The sequence below is a fragment of the Rissa tridactyla genome, chromosome 4, assembly GCF_028500815.1.
Source record: "Rissa tridactyla isolate bRisTri1 chromosome 4, bRisTri1.patW.cur.20221130, whole genome shotgun sequence".
NCBI lineage: Eukaryota > Metazoa > Chordata > Aves > Charadriiformes > Laridae > Rissa > Rissa tridactyla.
Window position 1 is genome coordinate 31,815,852 of NC_071469.1, and position 25,302 is coordinate 31,841,153.

Consider the following 25,302-nt stretch of genomic DNA (forward strand, 5'->3'; position numbering starts at 1 on the left):
AGTAGATGAAGTTATCTGTTAGGAAGATTGCTGCATGCGATCATACATTGGGTATAGGTTAACATCCTTTCTCTGCACATGTTGACCATTTCCAGGCTGTAGGAAACCTAGGTAATCGCAGAACAACTTTGACTGTAAGTGAAAATTCTTTTTTTAACTCATCAAATTTTTGGCTAGTGTCCCAGTGCTTTAGGACTGTTCATAGTGGATTAGCCACTGCATTAGGCCAATTAAAAGATTTGCATACTGTTTTCATCACTGTAAGTCTTAACTGGGGCACAGGAAGTGTGTTGCTGCCCATGACTATGCCTGGCTGATAAGGAGTTGGGATGGTAGAAGATAATCTTGTAAGAGATAAGGTTATAGCTAATTTTCCAACTTTTATGTTTAAACTGGCAACAAGGTATTACTTGCTTTTTATATATATAAATATATTTATTTGTCTTCTGAGAACTAGGATAAGTTATTATAAGACCTCTAGGTAGTAAAAGGCAAAGTGTCTTCCATGTTTAGACTTTAACAAGTTACAGTGAATTTAAATTATTTTCTAGTCCACCAAGAATTTTTTCCCTTTGACATGTAGGCTTCAAAGCTGTCTGGCTGCAGAGGCACTGGAGCTAATGTCTACAGAATCAGAAAGTTATAGTGTGTTTTGTAGTGGTAAGGCTTAAGCATAGGTTCCTGTACACAAAGACGGTTTCCTACTTTATTCTGGAAGGTGAATTTGAATTCCAGTAGCAAAGTTAGTGTGGTGCTTATGAAACAGCATAGCTGACAGTACTGGAGAGCAGCTTACCTATTCATAGAGCAAGTACAGTTCGCATTCTTCCGGCGTTGCTGTTTAAAGGATCAGTCAGCTCCTCGCCTGGAAAAATCACGTTTAAGGCATTCACTTTCCACTGCCCTTAAGTCCTTTGGGATATAAATATATTCATGTTTGTTGACTAATAAATATATTTGTATTTGACTGATGGAAGCTATGAGATGATGATATCTGGGAGACAACCTGCAGCTCCTTTCTTAAAGACTGTTGAACAGCTGTTACAGCTATTTTTGGGCACTGTCAATTTCCGTTAGCTTTCATTTCTGTGCACACTCTACTTTTATAACTATAAATTTAAAGGTAGGGATTTGAGGTTGTTTGTTTAATGATATGGGGTTTTTTTTTTAATCAGTACAATACTACAAACAAAAGACCGGGCAGTCGAAATGATGCATATACTGGTGTTACTGTTAGTGCTGTCCTAATTCCACAGGAGACAGCCGGTGCAGCTACTGTATATATAGATTCTCTTGTCCTAAGCAAAAACATGCTTCTTACTAGTTTCTTTGAAGCATACAATCTTGCCTGTAATGTGACAGACAAATGAAGATGCTAAAACTCGAAAACAGTAGCTCTTACTGTACTTCAGGAAACCATTATGTGCATAAAACTTGTCGCCTTGTTGTGTGCATTTGTTTTGTGTGTGCATTAAACTACCAGTTAGCTTAGTAAAAGATGTCACTTATTCCTTCAGATCTTGCCTTGCTTTTATCTCTCTAATTACTTTCAAGTGTTGAGAACTGTTAGTACAAGGATATGAGTTACTGCACTTAACTGACATTTACTTCTTAAAAACTTACTAAAAGCTGACAAAACAGAATGAGGCTATAGCTTTTTGGTGGTACTTGGTACTTGCTACTATACCTTCTTGTATTGCTGACTCTTTTGGGGGTTTCTGTATTCAACTAACTTCATATACTATTAGCAAAGTTGTGCTTTTTAAGTTTGGCGTTGGAAAAACTTTGCTTTCATTCCGGTGTCTGTTTTAAAAAGTGAATTTTCTTTTGCTTCTGACTCACTGATCATCATTTTCTTTATGTTAAAAGTTGGCCTCAAAGTATTGCAATATTCCCCCACCACCCCATTTGAAACAGCCCTCTGTGTCCCAGGGATGGTTTTTGTCTGCTTATTGTAAAGCATTCAGAGGCACATTTGTAACTCACCCGGGCCTTCAAGGGATCTTGCTTTTTTGACCTGAAATGAGGACATAGCAGTGTGCCGGACTATTATTTATCTCACATTAGGTAGTGCCAGCCACATCAAAAGCTGTTGTGCAGAATGCTCAGCTGATGGGCAGTGTGAAGTGATCTCTCACAGCTTCCAACTCCAGCCTTGGTTAGATGTAAAGGCCTACTCAGCATTTGGGAAGAACTTCTCTGAGTTAAGTGAAAGTGCCAATAACCGTAGGGTTAAGGTTTCCGCTTGACATCCTGAGATGGCTGGTTTTGGCCTGTTACATAGTGGAGTGCAGCTTCTCTTTCTCCTCTTCAAACTTGTCCCGCAAACTACTTGTCCTGCAGCCCATAATAGCTTGTGTATGTACCTTTGAGTTGCTGAGCTGCATGAAAGAGCAATGTGGCAAGTTATACTTAGCCTTTGTTCTGGGTTTTCTTGAGTCACTCTCATCTTGGACTGCCAGTGAGTTTGAAGCACGTACGGTGCCTTGCCCTTGTTAGATGTGTGGTTTCCCTGCAACAGATTCTCCTAGTGACCCAGTGTTCCTTTGCCTAGGTGTCATTTTCAGTTAGGAAGGATAAACTCCTGAAATCACTGAGCCACTCAAGAAATCATAGTCTCTCAGGGCCTCTAGATGAGGGAGGTCTTACTGCTGCTTTCTCCTCTGCTTTTGTCTGTGGCTGGTATTTGGCTCTTGCACATGCTCTAGTTCTCCTCATCAGATCCTTCAGTGAGCCACAGAAGCCACTTGATAGGACAAAAGCTCACCCAGCTCTTCACATTGGGTTAATTTTGGTGTTTTGTTTTTTTTTTTTTTTTTTTTTTTTTTAAGTTAGTGAATTCGACTTAATGGCAATCAATAAATGATACTGAGTGCCAGAGCTACAAAAAACAAGGACTGCACCAAGTATGTGGCTGGAAGGAGGAATGGCAAGGGAAGATTGAACTGTTACGTCATCTCTATCTCCTGAAGCAGCAGCCTGAGGCTGCAGCTGCAGTTTGCTTTTTTACGCCTTCAGCCTGCTGCTTCCTTACTGTTCTTCTGGCAGTGACAAGGGTCAGTCCTACCTTAAAGTTTTCTACTAGTTGTGTTAAGCTGCTCTTCAAAGCACAGCCCAGAATCGTTCTTCTAGAGCGAGAGTGATGGAGTTGGGTTTCCAGAGAAACTATGTCCCGTGCCACAGTCTCCAGTCAGTGTCTCTTGTCCTTAGATTGCAGGAGTCTGTTACGTTTTCTCACTTGCGTACCTGAGCCGCTCTAGCTGAAATTCATGGAAATCAATGGAAGATCTCAGTTTTTTTAATCTGAGAGAATTGCACTGGTATTTAAAAAACAAAACACAAACCAACATTGGTGATATCTCCTTTGGCTTTGTGTTTAAAACTTTTGGGGTCCTGTGGTGGTGTTCTCTTTCTTCAAAAAAAACCCAACAGATTTAATCACATAGGCTGAGCACTTCTTGTAACCTTTCCCATAATATAAGAGGACCTCAAGGAGCTTGATTGCGGAGCTTAGCAAAAAGTAAAGCTGTGAGCATAAAGGCCATCCGTGGGACAGATCAGATGACCTGTATCCTGTTGTTGATGGCAGCCTGTAGTGCAGAAAGAGATATGCACAACTGTAGGAGTACGGGGTAATCCTTTTGCATGTTTACTGTTCTAGCTTTTGGCTGTCAGCGTCTGAGCTGGAGTTGCTGGGACTATTGTGTAAAAGTTCATGATGGCTCTATTCTCAATTTATCCGATCCTTTTCTGAATACCTTTGGGATTCATTTAGTGTGGCAGTAAGCTTTTTCACAATATTTATTATTTGAAGAAAGTGCTTCCTGACTGAGGGGGGTATTGGGATACATATTTATTTACTGTAATGCCCCTGTCTTTTTAGAGTGAGGTGCCCTCAGTTCTTATTTTATGGGAAAGAGAGAGTGAGCATGGTTTGACTTTGACATAAGCTCTGTAAAGATCTTAAGGTATCCTTTTTTTAGAAAGTATTTCAGGTAGTGTGCTTTGAGCGTCTTGCTTCATCTTTTGGCTCTGCCTTATGATATAAAAGAAGTTGTATTGAACTCAGGGAATGATTAGGTTATTGAGAAGAGCAGACCTTCATTCACACTAGAAGCAGAGTGTCTTTGCCTCTCTTAGCCCTAGCCCAGGGAGTTGGCTGCTACTGGCCACGACTTGACTGTAGCAAGGCTAAAAAAAGTCTTCGTTCATAGATTATTATTTCTTTAATGCCAGAAGGAATGGTTGCATCACTTTCTTTAATCCTCTGTCTATCAGTAACCATTAAATTTCATTGGATTATGCTTTTATTGAGCCAGGTAATACATGTTTCACTTGATTCCTTCCCCAAAGACTTCTGGTAATTATTTGAATGAAGGCATAGAGGATGGAGAATCACTTGTTTTCTGTGATAACTTATTCTATTAGTCATTCTCCCTGTTTAATAATATCAAGGAAAAAAAAAGCATCTCTAAGCTGTATTGGGGATTTCGCTACTTACTGAATCAAGTGTATAGAACATACAATTTCTGTTTTTGCAGAAGTAGATGCCATACCCTGTAAATTACAGGTCTGTCTGATGGATAAACAGGTAAATTAAGTGTTGGTAAAATACTCAGTGACTAAATAGTCAAGTCTTTTTGACCAGGAGGGTTGATTCGTGTGTGTGTTTTAGCCTCTTTGTCCTTTCATGGCATTGGGTAGTGTAGGTTGCGATTTAGCTTTCATGTGGCTCTTGTACTGTGATTGCAAATTTAGTGTATATGCACTCCCTCTAGTGGTCTTCACATAGTAAACAAATTAGAAAAAGTGTCAGTAGCCTTAAGCATTGGTCCTTTTGATTATTTTCCATTAGAAATGAATTTTAAAGTGTTTTCAAATTGAATTAAACTCTCTAGGAAATATATTTTAGAATCTGAAACAGAAATAATTCTATTAAGAAGTCTTTTCTAGCAGGTGATCTCTGTTGGATTTAAAAAGAACCCCAGCAAAATAATACCCATCCTGCTATGTAGTCAACTCCATATTATTCAGTATGAAGGGGGTGCTCTGATGTTCCAAATACTGGAATACCATGATACTGTAATGACAGCCATTTGTCTTGGGTCTGAGCCAGAATCTGGTGCTGGGCCAGACCTTAATAAGCCTTGTTGGACTTGGACTTATTTTGTGAACAGCCACTAGGCTCTGTCTCTATTACATACTTGGGTGCTCTTGGTTCTTTACATGGAGTCTTATTTAGATTTGCACAGTTAATTAGCTCGGGCTCTACTCACCAGGAAAACGTGTCTTCCAGCTCCAGACTGGCCAGCTTTGGAACTGGGACTGGCTGTGTTGGAATGGCAGCATACCTGCGGTCATTGAGTCCAGCGGACTCAGGCTGCCTCTGCATGTAGGCAGCTCTGGTGTAACCGTGGGTAATTAAGCATATTGTCACATAAGGATGTTAATAGTTTGTTTTTTAAAAATTATTTTTATATTTTTTTAAATAACATATCCTGTTGGAGCATCCTGGAGCTCTCTCCCTGTTGGAGAGAGGCTGGGGGAAGACAACTACAGGCACTAACTGCGTTACGGGTCCTAGCTAAATTCACAAGTGAATACGACCTGGGATATTTTAATGTTTCCAACTTTTCTCCATCTGCCCCTTCCCCACCCCCCCACCCCCCCCAGTGTGTGCAGATTTTGGATCCCCTCTGTCTTCTTGCAGAAAGAGGTGTTTAAGAAATGTTTTGACATTATTTTCCTTTGCCAGTGTTCAGTTCAGATAGAGCAGCACTTAGAATTTGTCTGTCATAGATTTGTTAGTTTTTTTTGTTTGTTTTTAACTTAGGCATGATGCCACGTTAATTCAAGCCCTGTGCTCCACGTATTCTCCATTTTATTCATTTCAAGTGACAGTTTGGTGCCCAGAGAAGAGAATTATTATGTGTTCTTTCTCCCCCTACCCTTTGAGTTTTTAGTGGTAGTATTTGACAGCATCCATTGACTGCAATAGTTAATTTTCATGAAGCACACAAGGCTTTAGGAGATTAAACTAAAAAAATATGAATCATCGAAGTCCAGAAAGGGGTGAAAGTTAGTTGTTAAGAACCAGCTATAATACAGTTACCCAGCATGAAGTGTCGATTAATTATACTTTTTAATATGTAGTTAATTCTGCCTTTTATAACTAGCATTGAGGATGGCAAAGGGATAGACTTGTTTTGTCAATTGTGTGCATGCCAGATGGAGCCTTAATATGTGTCAGCAGATAAATGGGCCATTATTAAGATTAGATGCATAATGATCATTTCAGCCTTGTTTATTTAGGTCATCGACAGCAGTAGAAGATGATCTCTTATAAGTAAAAATACTTTGGGATCTGAAAATCTTTTGCTTTTCTTAGACTGCTATCAAAATAAACGCAAAAGGTTTGGTGTGTAGTTTTAAAGTAACACATTAATTTTTAGTTTACTTAAGTGAGAACTGAAAAAAAAAATGTACAACCACAAATAATTCTGCCAGTGACTTGATTTGTTGTCCTGAGTAGCAAAGCTGATAGCTGTGTAAGCAAATGAATTTGTTCATTTATTTGATGGAACTCATTAAATTAATATTTTACCTAGTGTTTCAGTGCAAGGCTCTTAAGTATTTACTTTAGTAGACCATACAATGTTCAGTTATATATGTATTCTGAAAATAACATCTGCTACAATTTTAGATTTTTTGCACTAATGAAAGACACTGATGGTAATAAATGTCTGTGTTTTGTTTCAGGTTGCAGTGTAAGATTTTGGAAGTCATAGCTCCAGCCCATCACAATGGAATGGCGAATGGCCATGCCAGCAGCACTGATGGAGACACAATTGTCATCAGCGACAGTGACGACTCAGAAACGCACAATAGCTCTGCACAAAATGGGTAAACGAAACTTTCACAGTATAAAGCATTTGGGCTGGATGGAAATGAGACTAAAGCAGACGTGGCAGGGTCTGACCGAAACAAATTACTTGATCTGTATGGATCATGAGTGTTCAGCCAGCTGAAGGTGACAAGCTGAATATTCACAGGTGCCAGTTACACTATGTGTAATCTACCAGAGAACTGTGCGTTGTGAGAAACGGAGTACCTACAGAATAATAATTGTTAATCTACTTGGAATGACAGTGTTTCTGTTGAGAGATGGTAGAAGAGCCATGTATGCCTATCACTAGTCCTCTCTGTGCTTCAGAACCTGTGCTGCTATAGCTTGGAAAATGCAGTTGTGTCCTACGTTTCTAGACTCTGGTACTTAGCATGATATATTACTTCACTTCCATCATGGGGCTCAGAACTGAGATTGCCTCATAATACATGGACATGCTCTTACTGGAACTCTCTGAAAAGTCTTTACAGAGACTTCATGTGTACAAAATATAAAAATGTACAAAGCTTTCTTCATTGTGTGTGTGTGTCCATATTTTTATATATTTTTTTATATATATATATACACACACACCATTTCGTGGATTTGATTATGATTTTAGATGCAGTAAAACTGTGTGTGTCCTGTCTTGAGGAACTGCCTATAGATTGGAGTAGCTTAATAACATTGAGTAAGAGAGCATCTTGACTATAACTGCAGTGTTTAATTTGGAGTATCCCTTTACGGACCAGTAATTGAGCTTATATATGCACCTTATCCTAGCAGTATAATGAGAAGAAAGATATCTGTGCTTCATAAGCACAATGTTCATGAAAGAAGAGGGTTTGAAGAGGGCCCCGGTCTTGCATCTAGCAACATACAGGCTTTACATGAACTGTCATTGACTTTGAGATGTCACGTGGATGCAGAAGTTATTCTCACTGATTGCTGCATGAGGACTTCAGTGTCCTGACATGCCTTGAATAACTAGGGTGGAGCTCCTCTCTTGGCTGAGAAAATAATATGGGATAAATAATTTCTAAAATTCTCTGCTGTCTCTTGAAGGCAGTGTCCAAGTTGTTCATGAAGAGGTCTTACATCTTTGAGAAAGTAAATGCATTTTCTGTTTTCCACAAGGCATATGGCATTTGAAAGGAGGTTATTCTTGGAATAATGCAAGCGTGCACAGAGCCGACTGTGAGATTGATCCTTTTATATTGCTGTCACTTTGGTGCATGTGGAGCTGGTAGTAAGACTGAGTCTTACGCTCCCAGTCAGTCTTTGGTTCTCCAGCTGATTACGTATTTTGACAATGCAGAAAAGAGAGGGAAAATAATTTCTTTCTGTTAGAAAGAGAAATCCTGTAAGAATATACAGATTTTTGAAGGACTGTTCTGTGGCATACCTAACAAACATTTATGCTACAAGCTTAAATTGCAAATCTTTTACGGCTTTAAAATGCTGACTGGAAGTTTTAAGTGAGTCTTTTTATAACAAATGTGAGAGTGTAATAACACTTTCAGTTAGTTTCTGGATATATTATGGGTATGCATAAACTTGGGAAGTATTATTTGCTGTACCTGTAAAACTGATCTGAAAGTAGAGCATCGTTGTCAATTTTTATATATTGGCATCTAAGATTCTTTATACCCTTCCTTATAACAGTGAGAAATCCCACTGAACTGAATGATATCATTTTGCAGCCCTAACCCTTCAGGGACTATATTTTGCTGCTTGTGGAGAATATGGATGTTATTTGCCTTGGGACCAGTGTCAAGTTGATATGCGCAGAACCACAGTTCTGCCTCCGTCGGCACACAAATCTCCAGGTTTTGAGACCCAGCCTTCGTGCAAAGCTGCCGTGCCGTTAAACAATGGTACAGCAGATGCTCGGTGTGTTTGTGAGAGAGGGGGAGGGGAGCACAGCACAGATTGATGGGCCATCTGCAAATATTTTTCCTAAAGAATCTGTAAGGCTAGAGAATCTTAACTGAAAATAGATGTCATTAGAGATCCCAGCCTTTCTCTGACCCGGCTTCTGTCTGCGTGGGGCAGAAATAGCCACGCGTTCTGTACAAGTGTTCCTGCTGACCTTTTTTATTGTATTTGCAGTAAAAGCTGAGGTTGTACAGGGAGAAGGAGGCCAGGACACTCTCACTCCTGCACTCCCTCAGAAAAACAGGCTGCCTTCGAAGGCCTGGGTTGTGAAGGAAAAAGTAACAATCTTCTCACATCTTAAACTGTTGATGCTATGCCCTGCGACCCTCTGGTACTGTAGGATTGTGGTCATTATAGATTAGCAGTGTTCATACCTGAAACTGCTAGACTTTGGGGTAAGGTTGAACTCTTGCATTTTGTTCAGCACTCAGCAGCAGACTGGAGATTGAGGGGCTTGTACTGCCAAATATACACAATACTAACTGCAACTTAATTCATGGCATTCCTCCTGCCAGGACTATGAGTAATGTGAACCATCAACCACCTCACAAATCCTAGAAGAAAAACTTCTTGGCTTGCTGGTGGATCTGTGGCAGTAAATCAGGGCATTTATTTAATTTGAAGTGAAGTATCATCTTTATTTTGGGGAAGGGTTAATTGCTTCTGCAAACTTTGGGATGAATGCAGAGATAACGGAAAGCTTTTGTAAATAATGTCAGTGGAACCTTACCATCCAGAGTTTTCACTGCCTTCAGCCTAGTTTTCTGCCTCTATTTGGAGAAGAAATACAAACAGGATCTTTCAGGAAATATGGTCATAGCTTGTCATTAAAGCTATATATTGTCTTCAGTAGAACAAATCTTTCCTCATCTTTAATTCTTATGTTTCCTTTCTTCCTCTCATCCCTCCACCCCCTAAATCTAATAATAATGGTGTCTTAGTCCAATTTGTATTGTAAGGCAAGACCAAAGTACTGGATCAAAGGCAGCTTAAAATCTTCATCAAAAGGTTCGATTTTGTTGCAAAGTGCAGTTGTCTTGTCCCTAGAGCAGCATAACGAGCATGCTGTTAGCAGTCTTCAGGTTGCTGTATTTCCATGTTGAAGTTTTATTCAGATTCCAGAAAATATTTGCAGTTCCAAATGGGCCGTTGTAATTGCTTGGTATAAAGTAGCTTGGCAGTAGCAACCTTCAAAGGTGTGCAGAGGCCAGCTTTTCTATCAGGATCAGTACACTGACTTCTGCTCTGTGTAAGGCTTGCACTGGAGCAGAAGAGGATGATAAATTATTGTGTTATTTAGCAAGCATTCTTCAAGGGAGCTTTTCCCATTCCCAAACTTAGTCAAAGAGAAGAAAAGCCACTGGGTCTTTTTTGGAATAGGAAGACAGCGTTGATTTTAGATCCTCTAACCCTCAGTATTTTTCTGTGCAATTTTTCTAGTTCTATTAATATACTGCAAGATATAAGTAGCTCCAGCAAGGCTTAGACCAGATAATATACTCGTGTCCTGGACAAGATAACTCAGAAAGACAAGGTCTCAGAAGTTCTTGGTAAAGCTACCTTAAGACCATGCTGTCTGACTATAGTACAGCCGGACTGTAAGCAGAAATTTATACCCAGCTGATGTGGCCGCTGTGCCAAAGTAATTGAAGGGCTGATGAGATTCTTATCTGTTGGTGGTTCAGAATAGCCTCATTGAAAAAATGCAAGACACTGCCAGGTGCTAGGCACCTTTACTTGAGTGCAGCAGAAACTAGTGTAACACAGGTGAGTCAGTTCCAGTTTCCCTCTACTAAATTACAAGATACTCTATTATTCTTTCCTCTGGATCTGGTGGTCTGTCAGAGCTCTTCTGTGGAGACGTGCTGTAGGGGATTTCTGTTGCAAAATGGGTCTAACTGTTGCTAACTCGTGCGTTTTATATAATACTTCATAAAGTAAAAATAACAAAAAATAATACTATGACTTTTATGCCAAAGTGATTACAAAATTATGTAATTTTTAAAGCTTTCTATGTGTACTGAATGACCTCTTTCTTCCTCTTCTGCACTCAGTGAAAGTTTGACTTTAAATCTGGATTTGTGGAGGAGTATTTCAGGAATATGTTAACTTCTTAGGATAATCACTGGAAACTCAGAAACTAAGCAGAAAAAACTTAGCGTGTTTGGAAATCAGGTTGGGGCTAATATATGATCCACTGACAGTGAGAGAAGGATTTACTCAAACTAAAAAGTAAAGGTTACCAATACAAGAGTTAACCATTTGATTATTCTTTGGACCCTGCTTTCAATTACAGACAACATTGGAGCTGAGCCTCTATTCAAAATGTATAAATAAGTTAATATACTTTTGGTGTAACATTGGCATTCTGACTTTTATTTTGTATCTGAACTTTATCTGTTTCGGTCCTTTTTTAGCATGTTAGACTAAAGGACTGGTAACAGAGGTGTATGGTGAGGGAACAAGTTTGTATTTGATACTATCCAGAAATTCCTAGTGACAGCCTTCATTACTTTAGCTTTCCTATCTTGAGATTGAAGATGATCATGGAAGACCAAATCACAGTTTGACCAAAATATGAAGCCTCTTTTAACAAACTTAAAATTATAGGCAGAGATGTTAAAATCTTGCCAGTGGGTATACTGGATTACTTTGTTTATACAGTTTGTCTCTGTTTCGCTCGTATGAGTAGCTGAGTGGCTTTTTTTTTATTGTTTTTCTTAAATTGGAATTGGTCTGAGTGACTCAGCCTGAGACTTTGAGTTAGATAGTGTCATGCAAGGCAGACAGTGCTTTATCTGTAGGTCTAGTAGACACATGGTGTTGTTTACAAGTCTAAATCTTGTTTTCTGTCCCTTCATTTGTTTTTAACTATGTTGATCAGTTAATCATCATAACCTATTTTTCTCCAGAAATTTGCAAATTATTCTGATCTAAAATGACACTAACTGTGGATAAGTACAGTTTCTTTTGCACTTCATTTTTATGAATTAATGTATTTATTATTAGGTATCTGAATGTTGCATTTCTTTGGACTTCTATTTCACAGAGTTAGTGAAGGGGGCAAAATAGGAACTGGAGCAAATCTCGCATTCCACACCCTTGCAAAGTACAGTTCACTACATCTTGTGTGTTCTTCATAGGGGTAAAAAACAGCAAGTGGTATATTATTTATTTTGTTTTGTCACAGACTCGATCTTCAAGCATTTTGTACATGCCAGAAGGAGTGACAATGATGATGAAATTCATAGCTGTAAATCTTGTAGTTCATCCACGTAACTTCTTCACCTTTCCTTAATTATGACGGTTGAATTCTTCCTGATAAAGTAATATGACATTGTATTACAAATTACCACCCTAGGAGAAGTTAGTTCAGTTGTTTAATAGCAAAAAAGTATATTGTCTGTGGCAAAAATCCTCTCTTTGTTTTTAAAGGAGTGAATTCTGTTTTGGTAGCACACCAGACCTAGGTTGTTATTCTCCTAGGAAGAGGAGTAAGAGAACAGGTGCCGTTAAGTTGAAACGGAAGAAATATTTTCCATAGGGGAAAAAAATCAAGTTCTCTGTAACTGATGGCTGTAAAAGGGAAGGACACCTTGGGGAAAAAAAAGTGTAACTCAATACGCATTTATTTTAAAGGGTAGTTGCATTGCTTTGTGATTCTTCTCAGAATGCTGTGAGGGTGTCTTTTTCTGAATTGATATTTCAGAAAAATATTCTATCTTTTTTATTCATTTTGAAATGTGGTGTATCTCTATGGCTACTATTTTATTAATTTTCTTCAATTCTGTCATTTGGACTCCTTCCTCATCATCTTTTTCTCCTTTTTTCTGCCTTTCTATTGCCATCATGAGTTCTGGGAGTATTAAGGAGATGATTTTCTGAGGGATAGAGATGTATCACTACTTGTCTCCCTCTTTGTTCTTCCTTCCCTTCTCATCTCTCCATTAAGAATACCAACATCCGTGATCCCTTTTCCTGTTCCTGGCAGGAACTGACTTTGATGCAAGTCTAAATCTAGTGGCAGAAAAGTTGGCAGAAGTGAATAGGTTCTCTCTGATATCTGTGGAATACAGCCTATATTAAATATGGCTGGGTGTTTTCAAGAGGTCCATTGTGTATGTGTATACATTAAATGTGTACAGTATGACTGCTGTTTTGTGACTGTAGTTAACTTTTTAATGTTTTTAATTTTGTTTTTTTTTTTAGGGAGAAGAAAGCCATAATTGATCCTTCTTTGTTCAAATACAAAGTCCAACCTATTAAAAAAGAACTATATGAAACTGTTATCGTTAAAGCATCTCAACTAAGGTAAAAATTAGTATACGAAAGTTAAAATTGTACTTTATAACTGCGTGAGTTGTGTAAGTCACTGTAAGATGTTTTTAATACAAAATGGCATTTTAAAATAATATGTTAGAACTATTAGTTAGACGCACTGGAATAAAATACTGTGTTTCACAGGCATCCTGTAGCAAGGGTTCTAAGCTTTACTAATATTAACACAGACACCAGCTCCTTACAAGTCTGCTTTCGTTGGCACACGGATGAGATGTAGCTGTTGCTTCTGATACCTGTGCCTACTGCTGTGAATGATGGAGTAGGTGAAAGAGTTTGAGAACCCTATTCTATAATTTTGATGAACTGTTGGCATTGTGAGCTCTCTCTCTGTGTGGTAGCATTACTGGTTTGAAATGTTGGAGCAGACATTGGCAATAAGACTGCTTTACTGCTTTAAAATAGAAAGCTGGAAAGACTTTTTCCTTCTTAAATAACATAGTTGTGTCTTGAATTTAGTTAAAACATTTTTCTAGAGTAGATTGTATATCAAAACTTTATAAACAGGACATTTGAGGGGAAGGGGGGGTAGAAACAACTTCAGTGACTTCAAGTCATTTAGTTCCAGCATGAATCGAGATTTGTTTTTTCATTAACTAGTACTGTGTAGTTGGTTTTCTCCTTGCCATGAAGTAGTGCAGGTTCCCTGGGATGTCAGGAAGCATTTAGAGCACGTGCTGTCCTGCCGCGAGTGCCACAGCCTGACCCATCAGTGCGTGAATTCCCCCCTCTCACTTGTTGGCGGCAGTGCCTTACCTCCCCGTTTGAGAGATTTGAATGCTCTTTTCCTGATGTCCTTGTTTGTTTGATTGCTTTCACCTTCTTCTGAAGCAATCAGACTTGAATTCTATTTGGGGATTTTAAAAGCTACTGTGATAGAAAGGAATGTTTGGAGGATCTAGCGGGGATGAAGAGGCTGTGGAGTTTGTCTGTATGTGTGTATAAAAGAAGACATACCACAATCTTCAAAACAAAAATTACAGATGCACAAAACAACTGTTCAAATATTATGTGGGTTTTGTTTTGTTCATAAGGAAATTTTTAATTGAACTGGGGTTGCAAAGTAGCTATTGTTAGTTACAATAGTAAGGGTGTAATTTATAATTAAGAAAATGAGAAAAAGGTCAATCATATGATCTGTTACATGTGTTCTTGCACATATTGTCAGCTGTACTCAAACAATAATTAAAGATGTTGCTTAATAATGCTACCTTTCTTTCCTAATACAGCCGGAGGAAACATTTATTTTCTCGTGATAGACTTAAACTTTTTCTGAAACAACACTGTGAACCACATGATGGAGTCATTAAAACTAAGGTAAAAAACAAGGAATAATTTGTGGGATAGAATATTGACACTACCTGGTCTTTTTTTTTTTTTCCCCCTCTTCTCTACTAGCTGCTCAGAGCTTCTTTTTTTAAACTACAAGTTTAGCTTTTTGTAAGTATAACGTATTGACTTAGTATTTGACTTCTCCAAAATAAAAGGATGCATACTGCAACATTTTCTGTAAAAACAGATTTTTGTTAACTTTTGATTGTAAAAAAGATGGTAGTTTTTCTGTACATGAAGCATAATTTAATTCTCTTATTTCTTCTTTAGCTACCAGTTTAGAAAAGTCCCCAAAATAAAAATGGGAGTTTTCACCTAGAAAAATGTTAATTAAAACATAATATATTTTTGCTTAGTCTAACACATGAGTTGTTTTCGTTCTTCAAGGTATGCAGCTGGTATTTCTAAGTCAAATAAAAATTAACTATTTTTGTTTGGGTACAGTAAGCTAATATTATTCTATTGTAATGCTTTTAGCTGGAAAATATTTTATTGTGGATTGAATTCAGTCTCCAGTTCTTCAGTGAGACAGAAGTACCAAAGAGTTCAGGTGGCTGGAATGGGCTTTTGATGAGGCCTTAGATGTTGAAGATGTTAAGATGCATATTTTTGTTATCTTATGTGGAAATACATGGTGATACTTAGTATAAGTTCAGACTGAAGTTATCTTAGTCTGTGCAGGATGACTCAGAATTCCTGTTTCCTTGTGCTCAAGGAATCGCGCAGCTTTTCCCACACTTAACAAGTAGGCAGCAATTTCCCTTGCCTTGCTTGCTGTGCCACAGGAGATCCCGGACTCTTTCACTGCATATTGCACACTTGACCCTGAAATCCTTCTTATCTTCATCTTGTTTCTAGAAAGTGGCATGTTTATTACCTCTTGTGTTTTGTGTGTGTTTAAGAGGGATCCTCATACAGCTGTGTAACTGCTCGTTCTGTACAGGCAAGCTCTGAGAGATGAAATCTTCATCAATGAAAGTGTTGCCTCTAAAAATTGTGGAAAATAACAAAGGCAATTGATTTCTAAATAAGTTTGTAACTTTAAAGTCTCTCTCTTAAAGAAATGGAAATAAAAGAAAAGAGACCTGAAAGGGATAACACCTCCCCCCCACTACCCTTTCCTTGGGCTTGTTAGTGATCATGTTGTCCTTGATGTGACTTGTGCTGGGTTTAGTGATCTATTAGCGTTGCTTTCTGGTGCATCAGGAAAATGGTTATATTCTGTGTATATGTGCATTTGTCATCTTCTCTTTGTTTGGGCTTTTTGTGGAACATCTCCTTGTTCCCTTGCTGATTGCCTTGCGTTTCAGCTGTTATGTGATCTTGTTCTATTTGGAGTGTCTCCTTTGTATGCTCATCCGTATTGCTTGATAAGGGCAGACTCTCTGAATTCGCCAGGTTGAGAAAGCTGACTTGAAAACAAAATTTGACAATTCAGAATGAGAAAAGTCATATGTTTTCTCCTCCTGTAGAAATGTTTAAGTATGATAGAGGGTTATATGATTCTTCAGTAGATTAGTTTTCCAGCTTTCTCTTGCAAAAGTCATTCTCAACACGTTTCAGTAACTTGCTAGGAAGACTGCCAGCTGTGTTTGCTAAAAGGCATCTGAAGAAATAAAATCTTACCAAATGAGGCCAAATTCTGTTTTCAAATGTGTGTTGCTTACATTTTTATCCACTTGATGGATTAACTCTACAGTTACAGTATTTCAGAGTTTTACTTCTTGTCCTAAACTAACCTGTTGTGAATCTAGTTAAATTTATTGTCTTTTTTGTGAATTGATGATTTATTAATTAGCTTATATTTATGGAAAGGAAAGAATTTGACAATGTATATCTGTCCTCATCTTTCTCACTAAGGCAACATCAATTGCAAAATACAATCTAGCAGAACAAAATTTCTCCTACTTCTTTCCTGATGACCCACCCACGTTTGTCTTCAGTCCTGCAAGCAGACGGCGAGGGAGACCTCCAAAGAGGGCATCTACTAGCCTTGTAAGTAGTAATGTTTTTAATCCAGATGAAGACACATCAGCGTAGCCTTCAAGTTCTTCCATCTTCTCTGAACTTTCAGAACAGTTGGAATGCAAGACTGATGTTGTGCTTTTTTTCTTTGAGGATGAATTGGCATATATAACTAAATTGCTATTAAAGTAGATTGCTTTATAGTTAAGCTGGTAAAAGGGACCATACTTGATATGTTATCTTCTTATTTGTACCTCTCTTATTTCTGTGATCCCGCCAAAAAACTAGCTTTTCAGATTGTTATGAAGGCACAGAGTACTTGTCTCTTCTGGGAATGGCAGATAAATAAATAATTTGCTAAAAAACTTTAGAAAAACTTTAATTTGTACTCTTAGATACAGTTATGTCACTTGCCTGTATTTAAACACAGCAAAGCTTACTGCTCTCAACTACTTTAAAAAGAAAGGTGGAAGAAAAAGTTTTGGATTTCACCCATGCACCACCACCCTCTGCCAACTGTTAGGCAGGATCTCTGAGTTCTTAGTATATTTGTGGGGAAATTTCTATAGCCTGTTTTTATTCTTGTTTTAGAGAACTGTTGAAAAATTTGGAATATCTGTTGCTTGTTATTTCACTGTAGATACTATGTTTTCTCTTTTCTTTTTTTTTTTTTTTTCTTTTTGCCACTCCCCCTCCAAATTCTCTGTCAGGAGGATGAGATTCCTGCTAAACAAAGTACCCAAGGAAATAAAAGTAAAGTGGCAAGGGAAAAGACAAGGTTCCAGAAGCAAAAAGAAGATATGCAGGCCATGGGTAAGTTGAGGTTTAGTCCTATGACTAGTAGAACCAGTTTTTGCAGGTTTGAGAGCAGGCCATAATTAGAGTACTGTACCTTTCAAAGGGAAAACGTAATAAGAGTACACTGCCACAGCACTGTTGCAAAGTGCTCCTTTCAGTGGTTAGAATGGTTGTTTCCTGAATGTTATTTATTTTATTTTATTGAACTGGGGAAATGTAGGAAGCTTGTAGTCCAGCTGTGTTGATTTCCATCTCCGATAAAAAGCAAAATAAATTTTGAAGTCATGTATAAATTTTACCTGCTGAAGGTATGAACATGAACATTTAACACAAATCAACTTGTATGAGGAAAATCTGTAAATGGAAAAACTACCTCAACATTTAAAAAGAACTGCAATGCTTTCTAAACCTCTAATAATTCTTAGAAATCTTCAGTCTTTCTGAAGATGTCTGTGTGTAGATAGATATTTAAGGTATGTCTAAAAGCTCTGCAGGATTACTTGCAGTATATTTACAAATTTTTATTAATTATTAAAGTATCTTATAAAGAGCTGCTATAGTGCTTTAGTAATGATGTGAAAAAGTAGCAAAATAACCAAGTACCTTGAAAAATCAACCTTCTCGGTATGTAGAAGACTATGGGGATCAGCTTCACTGCTTTTGTTTGCTGGGTGAGAGCCATTGCTGGTATGTGTAGTAACTATCTTGTAAAAAGCAATCTAGCCCGTTTTCAGAATTTTCTAGGAAAACGTAATCAAAATCTTTTTTTGAGTGACATCCACTTGGTAATAGAAGTAAGGATCACTTGTGATTCTAGCTTTCTTCTTTATTCAATTAAAATGGTAAGCCCCCTGACCTGCTTTTATTTCTTAGCCTGTGTGTGGGTTAACAGACATTGTCTGTCTACAGAAAGTGGAAATTTGTATCCTGCTGTTCTTCTGCAGACAACTACAAAGAAATCTGGATCTCCTCAGGCAATAACATTTATTACCAATTAAAGTTCATCTTAAACTGTATAACAGAAACAAAACTTGTGCAAAACCCACTGAAATACTAAGTAGGTTTCAAATGTACTGACTTTAAATATTTTGTTTATTACTAAATTACTTAAAACCCTTTAAATAAATGATCTTTATATCACAAATATTTCATGGTTATGTGCCACACCTAGTTGTGACATTCTCTTATTAAGCAGTCATTACTAAATATGTTGCTGTAATTATATGCAGTTGGAATCAGTTCTCATCTTTATGTCACTTGATAGAAACCAATAAACAAGTAATAAACTTCTGTATACTCATAAAAACAAAGAAATTTGACTTGATTACATTGATGACAACCTTGTAAAACATGCATAATACTTAGGCTTAAAATTCTGATTCTCTAAAGAACTTTCAAGTGATTGAATTTCTGGTTGGCATAGAAACAATTCAGTCTTCATAACAATATCTTTTTAATATGGTAATTATAAAAAACAGTCTATTTAGCACAGTTAAATAAAATTAACATTTTATAAAAGAAAAAATAACTGGTTTTTTTTTTTTTGCTTTGTAGCTTTTGAAAAAGCTAAATTAAAACGAGAGAAGGCAAATGCTATAGAAGCTAAGAAAAAGGAGAAAGAAGATAAGGAAAAAAAGAGAGAAGAATTAAAGAAGATTGTGGAAGAAGAAAGGATGAAGAAGAAAGAAGAGAAAGAGAGACTCAAAATAGAGAAGGAAAAAGTAATGCATTTGCAGTATATGTGTTTCATACAGGAACAGTATAATGCTATTAGTTGCTATCTCCTTCAAGTTATTTTCCATTAACTGTTTTCAGTTCATAGAAATGCACTTTGTAAGAATAGGCAGTTATGAGATATCATTAGGGGTTGTATTTCTGGATATTTCTTGAACTTCTGAAGTGGTGGGGTTGTTTTGTTGTATTTTCTTTTTCTGATAATGCATGACTGATTTGATGGTTGTCTTCTGTCTTTAAGACACTGTACTGCATCAGATTCATAGCATGTTAAATGGCCATGGGTTTCCTTGTGGTTTCTCTTTGGATGGAAATTGCTAAATATCTTTTTGTCACTTTGAATATGAAGAAATTATTTATTCCTCTATATTTTGCCAATATCCACTACCTATATTGATGGTCTTTTTTTTGTGGCAACTTTCATAAATACCCTTTATTTTTAGATATCTTTTTCCTCAGCCACTTCCATTCAAAAAAAAAAACAAACCCCAAAAAACCCTCAAACCCCTAACAAAATCCTATGTCTAATCCAACAAAGTATCGCCACAGTTTATTTCTAAACATTTCTGCCAATATCTTCTTATCCAAAATAAAAAAAAAATAGATTGTTTCATTCTAACTAAATATGTTTTATTTTTCAGTGGGATTGAAATAGTAAGTGGTGCAGTTCTAGAAATTACAGGCGGGCTATCTGACCATATTTTATATACGATTGTGACTCTCTCGTTCAGGAAAGAGAGAAGCTGCGTGAAGAAAAAAGAAAATATGTTGAATACCTGAAACAATGGAGTAAGCCTAGAGAAGATATGGAGTGTGATGATCTTAAGGTATGATTGAATTTGGAATAGCTCAAGCTTGTACTTTACAGGGTCCCCAAACTAGATTCCCTAATGCCGAGGCAGATCTAGATCTGATCTGAATGCTCGGGGTTGAATAAACCAAATTTTTGCCTGCAAAAGGTAGAAAGGACGTTAGCTTGTTATGTCCTGTGGCATTCTTTTGATTAAATTCTAGCAGTATCCTTGCTTAATGAGTATTTTTCTGGATGATCCTGGAAACCCATAGAAAGTAACAACGATAATGATTTACCTCCCAAAGAACTTAATGTTCTAAACAAGAATATAGTGTGACTGTACATAACAGAAGATTCTCTAGTGTTATACCTTTATGTACACCTTATTATGATTAATTTCAGCAGGGCATAGCAAAATGAGGCAAAATGGTCTGAAATGGGGTTTTTTGAGATACAAGAGGAAACATGACAAGTGCAAAGAGGACAGGTGGAAACATAGTAGTGTTAAATGAATTGAAGTGATAGCACTGGTTGGGAGGAATATGAGAATTGATTGTATTTGCAAGGAGAGCTGTATAGGCCCTTGAAGATGAGAGTTTATAGAAAGGGAGAAGAAACTGAAGAAAGGGAAGAGCATTGTCAAAATGAGAGGAAGCTGTGCGCAGCAGTGCTGCTATGTTTCAACTGGAAAAGAAAAAGGGAGGGGTGGGAAAGTAGTATCATCACTACAGTGAAAACTGACAAGCATGTGAATAAAGCTCAGCTTAGGTGAGGAAGCAAGAAGACAGATCCGCTCATAGACTGCTTTTCAAAAAAATATCCTTCTCAGGAAATGTATGAAATACTGTACTCTGTTCTTCTGAAAGCATAGTATTAGGCATTCTTCTCGCTAGTGTTTGTGAACTACCACCTTTGTGTTAAGGAGCCATCCTTCCGGAAGTTGTTTGACTCCATCTGCTGAGAAACATTAAGTGAAGACAAACCTTGAAAAGTTACATCAAGATATTAATTTGAAAGTCAAACTTGTTGTTAGACACTGTCACCTGTGATTTGGAGGTGGTGTCTCTGTTGAGTGGTCTGGTTACATGGTTACATCAGCTCCCTTTAAAATGTCTTCAGTTATCACAATTGTCTTACCAACGAAAAAACCCAAATGCCAAAGCACTTGGTCATTAGACATGATCTTGCATACCCTAGTATTAGATGGGTGTGTTTTTATGTGAATGTATTGGGGTTTTATTTGCTTGTCTTTGCAAGCAATAATGAGTAACTTCTTAAGAATTATGTTTATTTTTGCTTGTCTGGACAGTTCCAGCAAACTTAAGCTCAAAACTCTTGTGAAATAATACAGGTTTAAAGGAAGAATCTTGACAGCCAGTGTTCTTAACTTTTAGTGGATTTGAGTTCCTTTACACAAAGATACAAAATCTTCAGGAACATGAGTAAACTTTTATCTCAAAAGAAAATTTACATCCAAGTTGCAAACTCTTTGATTTTTAAAGTTAGTACTACCACAGATTTTACCGTGATAATTGTTTGTGTCTTACAGAACTATATTCAGTAAAATGTAACGAAACCCGAGAGATACACTCCTTAGAATCAGGGACTGTTTGATTTTAATCACTTGTGCACTCTGCAGAAAAGAAGTTACTAAGTTATCCCTTTTGGATTGCAGGAACTTCCTGTTCCAATGCCAGTGAAGACGAGACTTCCTCCTGAGATCTTTGGTGATGCTCTGATGGTTTTGGAGTTTTTGTATGCTTTTGGGGAACTTTTTGATCTTCAAGATGAATTTCCTGAAGGAGTGACTTTAGGCAAGTTGTCGTTTATGTGGCAAGGTGCCCCAATTTTGGGGTGTCCCTTCTCCGACCAAACATCTTAAGTGCACCTAAGTACCAGTGCTACAGAATTTTCTGTGCAGATTTAATATGTCAGTGCCTAGACGTGCATATCAATCCAGTTTTCTCTTCACAGTCAACTTCTGCAGTGTTTATAAAATCAAAATTAATTTAAATGTAGAAGCTGTTAATCTACTTACTAAAATGTCTACTTGTACTTTACTCTTGCAGTTATATATTAAGAAAATAATACTGTTTTGTCAACACTCTTTCTGATGGCATCACCTTAGGAATATTTGCAGTAAATTATGGAAAAGTAAATTGATTATCATAACCGAAGGAAAAAAATAATGTTTTAATTCTTCAGTACATAATTGTTTTCCAATTTTGCGGCAAAAGTGACGCTTCTTAAACTTTATTCACAGAAGTTTTAGAGGAAGCTCTTGTAGGAAATGACACTGAAGGCCCACTATGTGAATTGCTGTTTTTCTTCCTGACTGCCATCTTTCAGGCAATGGCCGAAGAGGAAGAGGAAGTGGCCAAAGATCAAATAGCTGATGCTGAGACCAAAGGTCAGATCCTTAATTTTACTGCTGAGAAACTGAAATTCCACTGGAATTAACTTTAAACTGCATGATTTATGGCATTCTTTTGTTTAACCTTGTCTTATTATGCATGGATGTTGTATGTAAATGGACTTGGTTTTTCTCTCTTATCTGAAATTAAAGCTTTAAACTGGGTGTGAGGGTGGGATCTGGGGGGAATAGAGAAAAAGCAAGCTCATTGTTACTACAGTTGTATCCAGCAAAGCATAATAAGCTTTTAACAGCACTGCTTGTGTTTTGGGGGTGAGGGAAACTTGTCTTCACCTTCCTCTTCTTCCTTCAGCACTGTGAGATGTTTCTCCTGAGGGTGAGAAGACAAGGCATTTTCCTAAATCTTCTCAAAGGACTTTAGCTATTAAAAAATAAAAAATCTGGACCTAACCAGGTTAAAAACTAAAATTTGCAGCACAACTATAATGGAGAACTCAGTATTCATCATCCTTGCAAGACTTCGCAGTTTGCATCCACAACTCCTAGATACTACCATGTCTCTGTGTTTTTTCCAGTAAAGGATCTCACAGTCGCTCTGCCTTTAGTTTTCACTCTAAGGCTGAAGTCGCCCATGCTTTCAGAGGTATACACTAACCACTGATCAGAAAGAAGTGTTCCAAATTTATGTGGTTCTGTGTTTATGGACTGCCAAATTTGCTGACTAGTTAAAGGAGAAGCTTTGACCCTTCTTGCTACTATTTCATTAGAGGTAGATAGGAACATAAGAGCATACCCCATTTAAGGTCAAGTGAATACTGTGGTTTCCCCCGTAATACAGATGTGTGAGGTACAGGGAGGTTCTTCTAATTCCTTTCTCGAAGACTATGGGTGCTCTCATGCTGAGGAGTTATGTCCTATAAAATGTCTTTATGGAAAACATGGGCACTATCTTCAGCAATAGAGGCTGCTCTTGGAAGAAAGTTACAGATTTGATATGCAGTGTTAAGAAATTTAGATTATATTTTAATTATTGTTGCATTTAGCAATTAAGTTGTCTTTTAACTACTGAGAACACTGTTTGGGCAATATAAGCAAGGATTCCATTATCAGGTAATCATAGAATAGTTGATTATTATTCACAGGACTGATCAAAAAAAAGTAATGTAACTTTCATACTTTCATATTTTCATTTGACTATATAGAGCTAGCAACTGCAAAAATCTGCCATTTTGCTTAGTAGACCTGTGGACAGGATGCCTTATCCATTATCTTTTACCTGCCTTGGATCTTTCCTTTCTTGTCGCTCTTGTTTAGACATCATCTTTCCCATAAAAGAATTACATGTTCTCAGCTTTGTAATTCTGGCTAACCAAACTACTAGTAGTCAGCATGTCTGCTCACTTAAATTCTGTACAGGCAGTGTTTCTACAACAAAAAACACTATGGATATGAGGTTTTGGTGTGTACGGTACTTTCTCAAATCATGTTATACAGATACAGCGAGAAGGGGAGGTGGACAGGTTAATTTTGCAATGTCTGAGTGACAGCTTTCAAACAACATCAGTCATCATACAAGACACCATTGTGGATTTGCTTTTTATGTAGTCTTAGTTTGGATTTGTGGCTCTCTTGACTTCGTGACTTTGTGACTACTTAATGATTTGGACTTGAATAAAGGGAAATTTTTGAAACAGCATACAGCACTGAAAAAATTCTGCCAACCCTCTGGAGAAATACCTGAAAGTGCTAAGGAAGCTTTTGTCTAAGAAACAGAAATTTTGCTGTTTCTCCCTTTCGTTGCCCTGCTTTCCTGGTCAGTTTGCTGATGTGTGATGCTCCTTATTAAGTGCAGATGCTTGTTTTGGTGAAATATGGTTTCTTTGTAATGCCATTGTAATTGTGCAGAACAGTAAGGCGATAGCTCGGAGATTAAAAGTATACAGTAAATGGTGATAACCAGTATCAAAATGCGTGATTGGTTTTGGATGGCCTTTTCTAAAAATAAAATGATGATAGGAAATAACAGTTCATTTGAGGGGATGAAATACAGGTGTTCTTGCATTGTTACTTGTTTTCGCTTTCAGGTGTGTTTATGGATTTGGTTTTGCTGCCTTTTATGTTGCCATTTTGCATGTTTTGTGGTTGCTTTAACAGCTTATATATGGGGGAACAGCATACAGCATGTGGTGCATGTCCTTAGCTTTTAGTTGGATTTTTAGTTGCACTTAAAGATATGTAAATTTTAATTTGGATGTGGAATTGAGTTTTGAATACATTGATGCTTTTGTAAATATCGGCCCTCTTGTCTCTTTATCTGCAACTTTTAAAAAACAGCTTGCTTTCCTCCCCTCCACAGTACAAGTTTTAATTTGCACTAGAATAAAGTGTTTATTTCCTTAAAGATTTAACAGAGGCTTTGGATGAAGATGCAGACCCCACAAAATCTGCACTGTCTGCAGTTGCAACTTTGGCAGCTGCATGGCCCCAGTTACATCAGGGTATGTGTGGGTTTCACTTCTTGTTTTGTTACTGTTCTTTTTTTGCTCTGTATTTTAAAGCACATTTTTTAAATATTTATATACATTTAAATGTCTATATAAAATAACCGTTCATTCTTGTCAACTGTAGGCTGCAATTTGAAAAACTTGGATCTTGATAGCTGCACTCTTTCTGAGATTCTCAGACTTCACATTCTAGCGTCAGGCGCTGATGTAACATCAGCCAATGCAAAATACCGTTACCAGAAACGAGGAGGGTTTGATGCTACTGATGATGCTTGCATGGAGCTGAGATTAAGTAATCCTGGTCTCTTGAAGAAACTTTCAAGTACCTCAGTGTATGATTTATTGCCAGGTAATAAAAGATAATAAATGTTCGAGATTATTAGATTGCTCATCAAGCGATCGGTTTTCTAACTGCTTCAGATCAATAATGGTCAATCTCATTACTTCTGAGTAGCTTTCTTAAATCCTCAGTTTTTCTTGCAGAAGGGGATCTCTCTGGGAGAAGCACGTGAGTGTTTGATTCAGACCCTGCTTCTTATTGCTGTTCTGGTTTGGGTTTTTTGTTTGTTATTTGGAAATAGAGAAAAAATTACTATCTGCTGTTCCTTCATCTCCATTTTGAAAATAATACTGCATTGTA

The 25,302-nt window shown here is 37.3% G+C and overlaps 1 protein-coding gene across 5 annotated transcripts in view; it reads left to right on the top strand.

The window, feature by feature from the left end:
- Positions 1 to 25,302, top strand: part of BAZ1A (bromodomain adjacent to zinc finger domain 1A) — a 63,787-nt gene that overhangs the window by 14,013 nt on the left and 24,472 nt on the right. For 3 of the 5 annotated variants that reach the window (XM_054200694.1, XM_054200693.1, XM_054200695.1), the window contains exons 4-14: positions 6,760 to 6,903; positions 13,034 to 13,135; positions 14,392 to 14,479; positions 16,355 to 16,489; positions 17,170 to 17,272; positions 18,812 to 18,978; positions 19,723 to 19,818; positions 21,460 to 21,598; positions 22,048 to 22,194; positions 24,561 to 24,656; positions 24,787 to 25,011. In XM_054200694.1, the coding sequence (XP_054056669.1) occupies positions 6,760 to 6,903; positions 13,034 to 13,135; positions 14,392 to 14,479; positions 16,355 to 16,489; positions 17,170 to 17,272; positions 18,812 to 18,978; positions 19,723 to 19,818; positions 21,460 to 21,598; positions 22,048 to 22,194; positions 24,561 to 24,656; positions 24,787 to 25,011 (1,442 nt within the window). The remainder of the gene's footprint in view (positions 1 to 6,759; positions 6,904 to 13,033; positions 13,136 to 14,391; positions 14,480 to 16,354; positions 16,490 to 17,169; positions 17,273 to 18,811; positions 18,979 to 19,722; positions 19,819 to 21,459; positions 21,599 to 22,047; positions 22,195 to 24,560; positions 24,657 to 24,786; positions 25,012 to 25,302) is intronic. The other 2 variants (XM_054200696.1, XM_054200697.1) reach the window with 1 other exon arrangement.